At 40.6% G+C, this 16,440-nt stretch overlaps 1 protein-coding gene across 1 annotated transcript in view; it reads right to left on the minus strand.

Moving 5' to 3' along the window:
• Window positions 1-16,440, minus strand: part of lrfn2b (leucine rich repeat and fibronectin type III domain containing 2b) — a 152,692-nt gene that overhangs the window by 7,593 nt on the left and 128,659 nt on the right. Inside the window, exon 5 of the mRNA XM_063901532.1 lies at window positions 3,068-4,464. Within this exon, the coding sequence (XP_063757602.1) occupies window positions 3,068-4,458 (1,391 nt within the window). The 5' untranslated portion in view covers window positions 4,459-4,464. The remainder of the gene's footprint in view (window positions 1-3,067; window positions 4,465-16,440) is intronic.

Below are 16,440 nucleotides of genomic sequence, written 5' to 3' on the forward strand. Positions count from 1 at the left end.
AAAGTCTGCAAACAAATGTAAATGTTGTCCTTTTACTTAGTTTTTGTCAACTCTAGTAATAATTTACACAAAAAGACACCATTTAAGTTAAATAAAAATGTGTATTTTAATTTGAATGTTTGCTGTGATTAAAACAAGTAATGGAATTCCTTTATCTCCTTTGACCAACAGTAATTATTTAAGTGTCAGGCCAAAAATTACATTTGAAAACACAGCTCACTTTTGTAGAGCTGACGGCCCATGTTCTGGGGCTCAATCCAATAAATAAAAAATATTAGATCCAACTTAATATTATTGCTTTCAACTAACCTAAAATAGTTCCGTGACATTTTTTGACATAATTCACTTAATTAAAGTCAATGTGTTGCTTTCAGTGCTGCTGCAGTGCACACAGGTTTGAATCCGGCCTTCATCCATGTCATTTTGTCTTTCTCCCTTTTCAAATCTAACTCTAATGCAGAATAACTGACCCAAAAAATATAACTTCATTTGATTTGAAATAGAAAAACATACGAATACATACTTGCTCATAAGGTTTCTCACTGCTCACCTAGTTTGCAAACCCCTACTGAAGTTGTTATTTAAAAACTCTTTTAACTTCTACTTAAAGACTTGTAATTCTACCCATATCTGATGACCACAGACACAGACTTTAGAATGTCTGAGAATAGTACATTTTCTGGGGATTTAAAAAAGCCTTCTTTTCAAACTGGCAATGGCTCAAGTGCTGTTTTTAACAGGTACCTCAGGCCCTCACAGTAACAATGTGCCAATCATGGAAACTGCAGCAGTGATAACACTGTCCCCCAGCTCCAGTGTTTGAAGAGGAAACCGCTGACTCAAACTTCCTGTGCACAACATTACAACGCAGCTGAAATTAGGATCCCTTGATTTCAAGCAGCTACAAACTTATTTCCAAACTTCCATTCTTATCTAAACTTTTACTGAAAGTTGTCTCCACTCCACTGCTCTCAATTTAGTTCAGCTTTCATGAATCCATCTGTGAAACATTTCAGTCTGCTTTCAGAAGAACATACAGACACTACCTTTTTAAAGTATGGAATGACATTCCCATGGCAGTATTAGCGCTTACTTTAATCCCTTAGATTTGAAGCAGCTTTTGCTAACATCTTAATTGAGCAGGCTGAGTTGGCATTAAAGACTTGTTGGTTCGGCTTGTCCGTCTCATTTTCAAAGTCTGTTCTTCAGAAGACATCATCATTAGCTCTGAAAAGTTCAGTTTGAGCTCCCTGATTTTAATTCTACAGCTCACATTCAGCCACATTATCCATATGAAACTTGTTGATTCACTTTTGTACCACTCATCGCAGCTATAACTAAGCAGATTAGAAGACTAAAAAACATCTCTACTCCTTTTAAAAAATGTTCTTGAGAAAAATCTCCTCATTATCAGACAGTAGTACAGTTTTCTCCCTTCTGGCTGCGCTACAGAGCACTGTAACCAAGGGCAACCTGACTCGTAAACAGTTTCTTTCCACAGACTGTCACTCTGATGAACGTCCATCCTATCCCGCTGCACTGCATCATAAAACATCTATTGTAAATCTAACTTGTGTATTTTTGAAGGCTTTAACATATGTTTTGAACAGCATTGTGTACAGTGACTACAAAGTGGATATTGTTGATGTACCATTGTACTTGCACGTGTTTTGGTATGTAAGTTGCTTCATTAGATTAGTTGCTAAATTACATGTTATGTGACATTTTAAAAGTTGGCTAATTCCTGTGACTCTGAATGGCATAGTGCACTTTTTGGAGGAGGGTTATTTTGTTGGTTAGTTTTCTGGTGTCTTTTTGTCCATCAACACCTTCAAAACACCTCGCCCGGATGCTGCAGTTGAAAATTGAATGGCTTACTATCAGGCACATACACAGAAATATTGATTAGTGTGTTGCTCTTTAAAAAAAGGAAAAGAAAAATGAGGGCCTTAGGGTGTGACTCTTCTCAATTAGTCCTATGTCGATTAGAACATAGAGTAATGTCTTTTTTATTCAATCATCTTGCTACACATTTATATAAAAATGTTGAAATTCAATTTAAAATGTTATTTATAAGACATGGACATATATAAAATAGATTACTATTTGCTCAAGTTGTACTGTATGCAGTAATGGCATAGAGGACTGAAAAGCATTCTTGCTACATTATTATCTGGCTGAAGCAAGAAGGAAAAAATGCTTCATAATGAAAGCTACAAGAGGGTGGCCACTGCCCTGCGGCTACAGCTCTAAATATCTTGCTTTCCACAATTTTGAGAGAGATTTAAATGGCATTAAGTAATTGGATTTTTTCTGGCTGGTTTCACATTCATTTTAGAGGCTGTGGCGGTGCAATACAAGCCTCATCTAATACAGTTTCATCCTCATCACATGCTGCTGGATTGACAGAAATCCCTGCCTCTTGGGCTTGGAAATTGCACCGTTTCTGGACTGCTGAGCATAATGGAGCCCCGTATAGCACAGCAGTGTGCTTAGTGAGGGAGACATCTGATGATGAAAAGGTGATGAAGAAGGAGCAATAGTTGCTTCACTGCTGTTGAACAAAGCTGGACAATATAAAAAAAATCTCTGATTCGAATGGGAACTACTTCTTTTCTGATTCGATATGGCACAAAGGAGCTGCAATTTGAGATTAGATAATTAACTATTTCAGACAGCTTCTAAAACAATATTTCATTTTTTAAAGGTGAAACTCAACTTGAGTTTAATCGAGTGATTCTTTTGGCCACTTGGTGGTAAGACTTTCATCACGTTACTAGAACGAAGGTTCTAAACTATTATTATTACTATCTCAACAGTCGGTTCCTAACATTGACTGTGGCTTGGTGCTCAAAACTCATTTTCGGGACTGTCCATAACACTGTAGCGAAAGCACAGGTCCAAATAGATGAACGAATGAATGATGTCAGAATTTCCTTTATCTGTTTTGGTTTAAGGGTCCTTATATTGTGCATGCTGACTCACTGACACTGCCATGGCTTTATGGGACACTTGACAAAAGCTCTGCTACATTTACAGATTCCTAAAAGAATATGCAAGAGCTTACCTGTAGATCAGGACCTCATCATCAGAGCAGTTGTACTGGAGCTGATACATCTTCACCTTGGGAGAGGATTTGGTCACTGTCCAAGTGACCAGCGCTGAAACTGCTGTCACCTCAGAGACGGACACAGTCCTCTCTGGTTGACTCTTGGGAGCCCCTTTGCTGATCCTTGTGGTCCCTGTGATATCAGACAGGCGTGACTTTGGTGCTGATGGCTGCCCGGTGCCGTTGCTGAGGTGGGGGAGCTGAACGATGGATACCTCCACAGAGGCAGTGGACTCCCCTGCCACATTAGCAGCAATGCAGGTAAACGCGCCAAAGTCCTTGGAGGTGGTGATGGTGATGCTGAGGGTTCCATTTGTGTATACTGCGGTTCGGGAGGAGTTTCCAAGCAGTCGATCCTCTGGGGAGATCCAGTGGATGGTAGGAGAAGGGTCGCCAGTTGCTTCGCACCTTAAGCTAGCAGTCTGGCCCTCCAACACCAGCATTCTGTGGGTGTGCTGGGTAATAAGAGGTGGCTGACACAAAAACTCCTCCTCCTTCACGTTCCAAAAGTAACGACCCTTCAGGGTAGGAGGCGAGGCACACGTTTCCAAGTCATCATCTCTTTCAAGCCTCCGCAGCCACAGCATCTCACAGTTGCAGTGCAACGGGTTCCCGCCTAGACTTAGAGACAGCTGGGGAGCATAGGGGGTGGTCAGGATCATTGAGTCCTGGGCTCGTGCGAAAATGGGGTCTGGTGGTAGCTTCTGCAACCGATTTGAGGTCAAGTCCAATCTAGCAAGTCTTTCCAGGTCAGTGAAGGTTCCTTCTGGAATAAAGTCCAACAGGTTGTGGTCCAGACTAAGCTGGTGCAGGTTAATCATCAGTCGGACTGAGTCCCAGGGCAAAGACATGAGGTTGTTGTAGGAGAGATCCAGATCCTCCAAGGCGGGTGCCAGGTCCTCAAAGGCCTTGTCATGGATGCGTCTCAACTGGTTGTTGTTAACGATGAAGTGCTGCAGGTTGACCAAGCCTCGCAGGTCATCAGGACCCACCTCCACCAAGCGATTATTGTCCACATGAAGCGAGCGCAGTGTTTCCAAGTCACCAAAAGAGAAGGGCTGAATGTAGCTGATGGTGTTTCTGGACAGGGTCAGGTCCACCAGGTCAGTCATATTGGCAAAGTCTTGTTGCGTGATGCGGAGTATGTAATTGCCTCCAAGACGGAGCTCCACCGTGCTGCGGTCAATGTCCGGAGGCACAAATAGAAGGCCTTTTGAGGGACACAATGTCCCCAGGGATTCGGATAGATTCTGGCACACACAGTATTTGGGGCATGCATGGGTGGTCATCACTGTGGCTCCCAGGACCAGCAGGCACCAGATCATGTGGTCCATGGTAGAGTCATACATAGGAACCTGGGTGAGGAACACAAAAACAGAGACGGATGAGTTGTTGGTATTACAAATGTTATCATCTTCCAAACGTCATCATAAATTCAACAGTGCCCCCTGAAAGACCATAAAGTCATTAACGTGAAACATAGATGATCAATTGGCAAGGATTGATGGGGGGGGGGGGGGGGCTATGGGTAGGCAGAAGAGGAGGGATGATTTTTGAAGTGGGACTGGAAAAGTGTGAGGGTCTAGGAGTCACGGAGATCTTGGGGGAGGTAATCCCATTGGCTTGTAGCTGCCACAGAAAATGCTCTGTCCCCAAAGCTGTGTAGATGATATTTCGGGATCAATAGGAGACCGGCTGAGGTGGATCCGAGGGACCTGTGGGGTTGGTATGGGGTGAGGTGGTCAGTGAGGAAGGGTGGATGATGCAAGTGCTTTGCTTAAGGTAAAGCTATGCCCCAAGAGTACAATCTTGGTATTAGTTGATGAAAGGTAGGACCAAATTAAAACTAATAGTAATCTCCCTTTTCATAATAACATGTTCAAGGGCAAGTACAATTGTTTGTACATAACCATGTTTCCACAGGATATACAAAGAATCCAGATATTGACACACGGTATCTTTATTGTCAAGGGCATACATCTTGTGTGCTTGTACATTGTGTTCCATAATGGAGTTTGTTGGTTTTCGCCCCTCAGGGACACTGGAGTAACCTTTATCTAGGAGGTCATGTGACCCAGATCCCTTGCTCTGGTTGGATAGAACACTCAGGTGTTGATCATTCTGCAATGTAGTCCTGTGATCAGGGAATTCAGTGCTACAAGACAAGGGCAGATCATTAGACAGCAGGCACTTAGAGTTGTGATGCAAGCTGTAACAGGGGACCACCGGGGGAGGGGGGGGGGGGGGGGGGTGTTTATGGGACTGTCATAAATTAGCATATCTCAGACATAAAATAAAATGGGGCCATTCCAGCCTACTAAACATGATGAAGTCTCCTCCCTTGTTATGCAGCTAGATGCAACAACGCACCTGCAATTTTATTCATGCGTTTTTGCACATGTAATAATCTCTCTGACAAACAGTGTAATAACTCTGCTAAAGACAGCCAGCAGCAACAATCAGAAATGAATTTAGAGTAACACTGTGCTCATTTACATGCAGTGCCATTATTCAATATTATTATTCCAAACAATCAAGCAGATAAACAGCATGAAATACAAAACAGCAAGCCTTACAATATAAACTGAGATCATCCCTTCTTTCCTTCCTGGCTCTCACCCACACATAGGCAAACACACACATCTGAACAGTGTACATATACGCACACAGATGACTGCACACACCCACCCACACCATCACATTACCAAGTCTGCGATGAATCGTATCTTAGCATTCAGTTGGACTATCTCTATCCTATCAACTGCATCTGTACACAAGATGTTCTGACACATAAATCTTCCCCTGCTATGACGGTATGATAGATGTTCTGATGGTTGTAAGGATGCTAAATCATTTAGTGTAACAGCCAGAGGGATGCAAAAGAAAATGGTAAGCCAATGGCTGACTGTGAGCGATAAACCTCACAAAATTAAAGGCAATTTGGAGTGATGTGTGTGTTTTAAGAATAGAAACTTCCAATCATAAGCATAGTATGTTTCATTATCAACACACTGCAGAGGACGAAACATTGGCTTAATGTAACGTCTTGTTGAAACTCAACCATATATTTATTATTGTCTAATCTTTAGCAGAACTTTACCTGTATTTATTTAGCCACACGGGACAGTTTGTCATTAACTACTAAGATACTTTCATCACTGGTTTTTGGTCAAATATGTCCAGGTAATCGTTCCTTCTGACTTCTCTGCAGCTTGTTTCGTAAAATGTTGTTTGTTGGAATTCCTTTTTGGCAGGTTCTTTTAAAAACGTACATTAGGTTGCAACTGGTCCTCATGCTCTTTTCAGAGTTTTCCATGTAATCCTACCTGCTGCTGTTATACAAATTAAAAGTATGTGTGGCACAAAAAGTCCCAAGAAAGATCTACCAGACTTTTTGTATGGAAATACAAATGCTTCAAACTTTTCATCAACTGAAGATATAATTTTTTTTCTCTATTCTGCTCATTTTCAGGTTCATATTTGTATTTAGTGTCTCTACTGTGATGTGTTTTAACGTTCAAAAAGCTCTTTATTTTTCTCATACTGCCTGTGCTGCAGCACCTCTTTTCACCCTCTGTCTGAAACCAGAGCCCAGTCTGCTCTGATTGGTTAGCTGGCCAGCTCTGTTGTGATTAGTCAACTGCTTAGAGATGTCCCATGTCACGGACATTGCGTTGGAGCTCTAGCCAATACAAGTGAGAGTGTTACATAGTGATGTCACTATGTTAGGGTAAAAAGGGGTGCTGATTGGTTATATCGCCCTAAACTTCAGCCTAGAATATGGTACATTGCAAATGAACTGTAAAGTCCTTTGGATTGTGCTCACAGGGCCTGGGGAACACAAATAGAAGCATTCCATCACAGAGAGCAGCGCACTGAAGAGGAGACTTGGTAAATCATCCGGTCAAAGTCAAGGGCGCTCTGTGCAGGATGGATGGCATGGAGGTCAGGGAGTAAGCAAATTGAGATCTCCCCCTGACAAGTCAAGCGTGGTGCTGCTGCAGGTGACTCGCTTGTATGTTGAACAGAGCGGGGACAGCAGTAATCAGTGTAGGCCTTCATGTGAACACTCATCACAGCTCCTGACAGACGGACATCAGGGGCCACAAGGCTCCTGCCTTCATGCTCTATCTGGCCCAGAGGTGGACGAGAAGCGTCCGACTGCAGAATAATTTCACAGTGACTCTCACTTCTACATGTTCAGGCCCCTACTGTCACAGCAGATAGACACTGGAAATGTCGGCCTCAGTGTTGTCATGATAATCACATTTTCAGCATTACTTCCACACACCGTTGTGAGAGATTGAAGTCAATATTACATTTCCTGAACATTCCCCGCTTTCACCGACTGTGCAAGCTGATATTTCATTTCAGCAGGAGCTCCAGAGGGTATAGAGTCTGCACAGATATTACCTAAGTTTGAATGGTAAAGAGGAGAAGAAAAATGGTGAGAAATTAAATATACAGAGCCGCAGTCTCTCTCCTGACAGCAAACTGCTGCAGTCAGTGCAAAGATTCATCTGAAAATAGGTAAAAAAATATCAATGTTCCTCACAAAATGGAATCCCAGTGCACCAACACTGGCTGATTAAAATGTGTCCAGCAGATACATATGGCCATTAAAAAAAACATCAAAACCCTGTGCAAGGGAAGTTGCAAAGTTGATATGTCTCACGTGCTCATTGTCTGCTGCAGCATCATCAGGACAGAAGATCAGTTTCAGAGAGTCAACTTTTTATTGGTATCAGACGCTGTATTGCCACAACAGTGCGGAGGGTCAAAATAAGAATAGTATTGTATTTGAAGTTCTGAAAATATTCAGCTCACGGAAACTCTGAGCAGAAACACATCATCTCTGCACCCGACAGCTAGTTTGTCCATTCCCATTCATTTTAGACTTCAAAAAAGTAGATCCAGCGCTTACATATTTGCCCTCCCTGTAGTAAAATATGTTTTACAAGAATTTATTTTTTATCTTGCACTTTATTGCTACCATTCTATACAATGCAAGAATAAAAAATCTAAATAAATATCACATTTAAGATCTGAAAGGACTCTTAAGAGTAGTGTGTTTCTTTGAATATTTGCTCATCATTTTGTCTAAACAGCAGCAGATTTGAAGTTGTGTGGACAACGCACTGCTGCTGAGTGCGGAATGTGCTGCTGTGCATGGACAGGTGGTTAGTATGGTGCTGTTTATGTGTGTGCATATGCAAGTGGTCGTGTGTCTTTACCTAAAGCTGTTGGCAAAGTTGTTTTAATGGTATTTCATTTGTGAAAATCAAATGCCCTCTCTGAAGATTTGCTCAATTGCCGGGGCTGCTATCAAGTATCTCAAAGGCAGGCTTTTAATTTTTCTCTCTGGTTGAAAGTTTCAATCAATTTAATCTTTACCGCTCATTGTTGTAAATCCACAGTACTGTCCCAGGTTTTTAAAGTGCACCTGTACATTGCAGCTGCACAATTAGTCATTATGCCACATCATTTTTGGGGGAATTGTATTTATTCTGCCTTGGTAAACAACCGTGTTTGTTGGATAGTTAGCTCATACAGTAGCCATGAGTAGGCGGGGGATGGTGGGAGGATGTATTTACGTACCTCTGTAAACCATGCTCCAATAAGAACTGGCTCAATAGAGATGTTTGTTTGTTTTAGCAATCACTTTTTTTCATTCTGAACCTGATGAAGATTAAAGATATTCAGGCTTTCATCCCCCCTCACATTACGGCTTTCCATTTTGTGTACAAGACAGGGCCAACATAAGCTGAGGTGGTACATTCAGCTTTTCTACATCATATCCAATGTACTAATGAGAGATGTTGACTCAGAATAATGTGCCTCTGTGTCCTTACATTGCTGGAACAAGAATCCTTCTCATTAGTAAACAGCTGATGTGGGAGGTTTCTCAGTTGGGTTGTTACTTCTGTTCCATATCACAGTAATCATGTTGCCTTTTCTCTCAATCATCCGCAGGTTGCTAATTGGTATCCACCAGAGTCTTCCTATAGTAGTATATCTTTATATTATCTCCAAGGATCTGTTAATAGATGATGACACATAATCTCTCAATGACATGAACAATATGAAGTCTGCTCTGAAGGCAATTCAGGCCATCACTTTTCATTTGCATAAACATGATGTATAGACTGCAAAGGCATGTTCATAAGGACGAGGGTGTGAGCGCTTGGTACGTGGCTGGCTGCCAATCTCAGGATATTCTAATATAGTGCAAGGCAGTTAATAGCAGACCAAAGTTTATCCCTCTTCCCTTCCTTCAGACATGTTTCTTGCATTCTCATAGGACTGTATTTCAAAATATAATGCACGGCGAGATTCCAAACTGTTGTTGTTGATATTGAACGGTGCTTGTGTTACAAGCTTTCTTATGGATCTTACTCACTTTTTTTCAGTTAATAACTTCTATTAGTAAGATATTAAGCTGTGCCCAGTCTGAACTATCTTAGAAAGATTGTTTGTGTTTTTACCTTTGAGTTGCTGCTATTGTGCATCCAGCCCCCTGGCTGCCTTATTTACGCCAGGAGAAGCTAATCGTGCTGAAGCCGCTAGCATAGTGGTCGGAAAAACGGCCAGGTGTGTCTCCAGCTTACGTCATCGATGCAAAGCTCAAGCAAGGAAAAGGATCTCTATTGAGAAAGATTGACTTTTAAAACTAAAACAAAAGAAACAATAAATACTTTATATGATAACTTTAAAAAACAAGTAAAACAAAGCCCATGCAATATTTGTATTTCTGGTAAATGACTATAACTGTGAAATTGCATTTGCCAAGACAACTTACATCAGATACTGTATTGAACCTGCCTGTAAGCCTATGCATTGTTGCTGTAAGGAAAGCCAAAATATATATTTGATGTATGAATGAATATTAAATAAATATATGAAATATGAAACATTCAGTAGCTAAAGCGATAGTCATTTTGCAACCTCCCAATTGAAAGGTGAATTTAAGCTACCATTTGTGGCATTGCCTCCCCATCCTTTGACTGTTTAATCTGCACTCACCTGCTGAAGTATAGGAGGTTATAAAGAGGATATGAGTCACTTTCATGTACTATAATTTATTTCTTCTGTATTTTCTGCTGCATGAGGATATGCACTGGGGAGGCTGACAATGTGACAATCAGACTTATCGTACCCACAGACATGAGATTCGGGTGTAAATCTATGTGTTGAAACAGTTTTCTGCAGGAGAGCAGCTCCAGAAGCGGGATCAGGGCGCTGACATTTAATCTAATCTCTGAGTCATATAGCAGACTAGCGCTTATTAGCATTCTGTCACTGCCGGCTTCTGTGAACAGCTCTAAGTAGCTTTTGGGCAGAAATCTGCCTATCGTGTTCAGAAGACTGCAGAGTCTGCAAGATGTTATTACATTGAGTTGGCACTTTAGCGGATGAATGCAGAGTGCAGAGCTTAATAGAAACAGTTAAAGTGTTAGCCTTGGGAGGTGTGACCTGTGGAGAGGAGCTGTGGTTTCAGTGGCTGCAGGACACCAAGAATAGATCAGTATTGTTATGCATTGATAGATGCATTTTATTTATTTCTTCCGATGGTAAATGCTTTTGTTGCAGTAGCAAGTTTCTAGGCATTGAAAATTATTTAGAAATATAGTCAAATTTATACAGTAAGTGTATACATTAAGTGTATAGATATCAACAGTTGAAATATAAATATTGTGCAACGTGGTAGAGTTTGAATACCATATTTTACATTATTATTGAACGAGGTGTTAATGTAGGTAATAATCTGCCATGACTTACTTCCAAAATAACATATTTCCCAGTAAAGTAGTTAACATAATTTCAAACAGATAACCAAAAAACTGAGTAACTGTGAACAGATACAGATACTAGGGCTCTCTTGATGTTAGATTGTCACTACACGTTTATTGAGGCCAAACTAATGCATGATAAAATGTAATAACACTCAAACACTCGTTGGCTAGTACAGTGAGGTGGAGAAATAGTCTATAGCCAAACTGTAAAATACCATCAAACTGTTAAAAAAATAGTTTGATAAAAATACACAGGGCCTACGTCTGCCAACCATAATAATATATGTGACATTTTACATTTGAACAAGTATTGAAATGGACATTTACTGTGACGAAAATACTTCCTACACCAGCCATTAATTCCTAAAACCTGGGAATGAGCTAGCATTTTAGCACATCCAGTTCCCCTGCATCAAATGGTTTTTTGAACCTTTTTGTTTAGATGTTAGGCTGAGACTTTCACAGGTTGTTCTACAACACAAGCATTGTTAGCAAAGACCCCACTGGTAAATGTCTGAAGCTTCTGAGTGTCATGAAAACAGCGGATGATACCAAGTGTCTTAATGAGACGTCATCATGGTGAAATTAGCATCCGTTATCTTAGCGGTGGTTAATTTATAGCGTAACGATACCATTCACACTTTAAAAATCATACACTTTGTGGAGATTATCCTGCTGAAAAACACTTACAGTATTTCTGCAATATTTTAAGATCCAATGGAAAAGTCCCATTGCTTTTTTGTTGAAGGAGCAAAGCTATCTTCTGGCTCTCCTACAAAAATATGACATCCCTGCATCACTCTATTCCTTTGGATAGAGTGATACACGTATTGACTACAGCAGCACCATCAACTTGACCCCGCTTTAACATGATAAACATACACTTAATCTCTGGTTATGTTATCAAGGGATGTTTTATGTTTTTTAGAAGAACATTGATGGATGCTGACGTATTTGCTTTCACACATAATTGTGTCAATCATTATTTGTCACACACTCCCGAGCCCACATGCTTGTACGCTGCCTGTTTCTGAGACATAAGCACTACACTTTTGGAATGTGTCTATTTCTGCTGCAGTGCCGTTTTGAGTTCCCCCGCATGGCTGTAAGTATTTTTCTAGTTACACCGACCTCATTTATCAAAAGTGACAGGGAAGCATTTTTATAAGAGCCACTCAGGGTAAAGATCAGCTTATTCAGCTAACTAACAGAGAAAACACCCTGAGAGTCACTCCACAGCTCTCTGGTTAATAGTTCAGACGCGGCCCAGCTGTGCTCCATCCCCCCTCCCCTCTCAGTCTCTCAGGCAGGTCTCAACCCTGCTTCCAGGAGGCTCTGCTCAAAAGATTAATAATTGGAGTTGGATGCAGAAGTGACATCATGGAATTGCTTTTCTATTGTCTGGCTAATTAACCTTCCTGCTAAGTGCTCTGAAAACTCTCCAGCTTCCCCTCGGTGTGACAGCAGTACTATGGGACCAAAGAAGAGACAGCAGCATTTCAACAAAGACAACCTGGCCTTGGATGAAAAGGCTTCCCAGTTTATTCTTCCCATATAGAAATGAGAAGGGATGCTTTACCATGGTGCTTTGTATAACATAGATTCTACAGACATTCAGTCTAAACCGAACCCTAACTCTAACCATGGGTCGCCAAGTCTTGAATTTAAAGGTTTAAAGAGTACTTGAAACTAGTTGAATGATAAGGTTTTTATAATTTGCTCTAATGCTCTAATTCTAGTTTTTTGATTACGAGATCGGTTTAGCAAACTTTATGAAAAGAGTTAAGACCTCCACACAGGCACAATGACACACAGGACCACGACAAAAAAAGAGAGGATAAAGAAAGTGTATTCGTATCTCAAAACGTGACAAAAAAATGTACAATTACTCACAGAATCTAGAAAATATGTTGTATATATGTGATATTTGATCACTCAAAATTAATGATATTGAAATGGTGTTTCAAAATAATATGTGTGTGAAAATCTCAGTTCATATCTGCTAGTGCTGCGCGATTATGACCAAAAATAGCATATAGGCCTACTGTAAATCTCATTGTAAATAATTTAATCATCACCATACTCTGTGTTATTATGACTGATTATAACTCAGCTTTATGCACGCACACATTGAGCATTGTTTAAGAAACGGGCTCCGTGTTACCAGACCGCTCACGTAGTTTGGCGGCACCGCCTCAGACTCTTGGCATTGAGGAGCCCGCAGCGGGGGGGGGGGGGGGGGGGGGGGGGGGGGGGGGGCTGCAGTGTGAAGCTCAAGATCGGAGCAGAGACACACGCTCACTCAGCATAGATCTGCTATTCTAAAAAAAGTCAAACATATACACCAATGAATTATTAGAGAACCCAAAATACATAGTCGATGTTAAGAACAAGAAAGGTTTTAACATAAATATCGTTTTTTGTCCCGGTTCAATTTTACCCCTGCCTGTGCGTAATTTAGATTGTTTTTAATTCCACACTGAAGAAACTTAAACGTTGACTGTTATTACATTTATTTTGTCAAGATAATTCACTTAACAGTATTAGGTTAGTTGAAAGCAATGATATTAAGTTTGAATAAAAGATAATAGGTTGAACTTAATAGTATTGCTTAAACGTTTCAGCGCAGTAGGGCAGGGGCTAATTGTTTTTGCTCCTGTGGCTACAGACCTAAAAGGATTACCATTTGCTGGCTCTGAGATAGTGTTAGTGGAAAAGCAGCTAACAGTTATGTCCTGCTCGTCTGCTAATATTAATGTGAAGAACACTCTATTTGGAGATGGAAATTTAACATACTTTATTGTTGCAATTGGGAACAAACAATCCCTCAGTGGTTACTTGTAGTGTTCCGTGGTTACATAAAAATGTGCAGGCAAAAAGGACTTTTAACCCACATAAATGAATCCCCCTCCTTTTTGTAACTGTAAGTAGAAGGGATGAACAAGCAGCATCGACTGTCTGTCTTTTAAGTACTGCAGCACACTCTCATGTAATATTGATGAAGGTATCACATGTGCAAATCTGTTATTAAAAACTGATACAACAGTGCAAACCTAAAAAAGAACACGTCCACAAAGCAGCACTCATATCTGAAAATATGAAAGAGCCTCTCATGCTCCTGTATTCAGCCACTGCCTCCAACCCGCCCTTTCTGCACTATAGATCATGTTTCCACTGAGCGCTGACCTTCATGGTCCAGCCTCTCCAGGGACAATAGTAAGAGAGATAACGGGCTCCTATGAAAGGAGGCTCCTTAAATGCCAGGGCAGCTGAGTGAAGGGCAACACACACCATGGGCTGCTGTACCTCTCTGATTGTGTTGCATGGAAGCCAACGTGTGTGGGAATTTGTGTAAGCTAAGATTCCTTTGAGACGCAACAAGTTGGATTTGTTCTAACTTTAGAGAAAGTATTAAATTATATATGATCCAAGGGGTTCTGGGTCAGGTGTTTTGGTTTTTCTAAGAGAAAATAAAGACCTATACTGGGATAACTCTCCAATGTGATTGGTTTGGAATGTGAAATGCGCTATATAAAGGACAAGTATCTCAAAATTGTTCTTGAGTAAATGTACTTCCCACTTCTGCTGAAATAAGTGCAGTAAGTTCTGAAGCAACACTCACATACACACAACCCAAACTCTAGATCTTTTTTGCTCTTCTTTGCTCTCACCTGCTTTTGATAATTAATGTTGTGGCCCTTATTTTCACCAGATCTCACTAAGGACTAAGGATTGCTTTTTAAAGAACAAGTGAGTCAGAACACATTATATATTATACATGCAGCTCAGCTCATACATCTCAACTCGCGGACTCTGAGGACAATCGCACGAGGAGCCAGATAGAGCCATGTTTGTAAAATGATCTACCTTACACCAAGCAGAAAGCTACAGTTAACCCGTTTGCCTGCAAGCACACACTCTCAGTACTCTCCTCCACTATCCACTCAGGCCCACTGGGAACTCACACAATAACAATAATTCCAAGGGAAAAAAGACTAGAATAGCAACTGTCTTTACTTTTTAATAACATACATATATATCGAGAAACCTGACTTTAATTTAATGTATTATTTCAAAAGATGTCACATAACTGTATTAAGTTACTTGAAAGCAATAATATTTAGTTGAAACTAATATTTAAACGTAATATTATTGCTTTCAACTAACCTAATACAGTTATGTGAAATCTGTTGACACAATTATTGTAATTAAAGTCAACGTTTCAGTTTTTTCATTGATCAAACATAATTCTCAGACTTCCTCTCAGTTAATAAGACCATAAACATTATAATATTTGCCTCCTGGTGCTGACGGTTAGGAGAACACCTAGCTCCATTTGTGTTTACATGAAGAAATGTGTCTATGCTGTCTTATTGTCTCATTTTATTAAGTCGTTTATCAAAGAAAATGTAAATATGTGTGTATGTTTGTAACAAGTCTAAACATTCAATGCAAATATCCTTAATTTTTTATCAAGAAAGTATTAGGAGAAAAATGACATAACTCATCGGGACTGCATGATGAATAAACGCAGTATGTGACGCAACAGGACCAGAATCCTGAAAACCTTACTCGCTACTTCCACACTACACAGTACTTTGGTACAATATGATGGAAGTCGATGAGAAGTCATATCTGCCAAATTGCCTAAATTCCTGGGATGCTGTGAGTGAGCGGTTCCAGATGGGGCATATAAGCAGAAGTAAAATATGTATCTGTACCAAAGTGAATGTGATTGATGTGGGCACAACAAACAAGCAAGGCTTTGGAGGTTGTCTAAATACTGTGGACAGACTGACAACTGAAGCACTTCCAGAAAATCTGAACAACATCCAAACCAATTCTGTGGTAGTTCTTACTAAAGTAGGTATGTCCAGGAACACATTTTTCCATCATGACACACAGACTCACAAGCTAGGACTACACCAGCGTCCTAGTCGCGCTTGGTTAAAATAAAAGGGACTGACAGAGTGGGTCCTGTCCAGACCCTCTCCTTGATTGGCCCAGATTAGGCCACAGAAGTCGAAGATGAGTCGTGGAACACTCATAACATAGCCACATCAGGGTCCAAACCAGGGCTCGCACTCTGACACATTGTACGCGTGGGCTACAGGACATTTCTAAGCGGTTGACCAATCACAACAGAGCCGGCCAGCTAACCAATCAGAGCAGGCTGGGCTCTGGTTTCAGACAGAGGGTGAAAAGAGGTGCTGCAGCACAGGCAGTATGAGACAAAGAAAGAGCTTTGTGAACATTAAAGCATGGAGACATGTCCCAGTAGAGACACTACATACTGATATGATCCTGAAATTTATCAGAAAATGTCCTCTTTGATTGGTGGATCTCATGGAATAAACACACTGGTTCAATAAAACAACTATAAAATATATACGCCTCATTGTCAAGTAAACTTTGTTTACTCACTCAATAGTCACTCCGAGCGCTAGTGTGCAATCTTGCGCAAAAGAGACCATTAGTAAACTTTGCTTGGTTGGGATGTACTGTTTGGTTATGTTTAAGCTTCTTCTTGTCCATACT

Source organism: Eleginops maclovinus, chromosome 15 (assembly GCF_036324505.1).
Source record: "Eleginops maclovinus isolate JMC-PN-2008 ecotype Puerto Natales chromosome 15, JC_Emac_rtc_rv5, whole genome shotgun sequence".
Taxonomy (NCBI): Eukaryota; Metazoa; Chordata; class Actinopteri; order Perciformes; family Eleginopidae; genus Eleginops; species Eleginops maclovinus.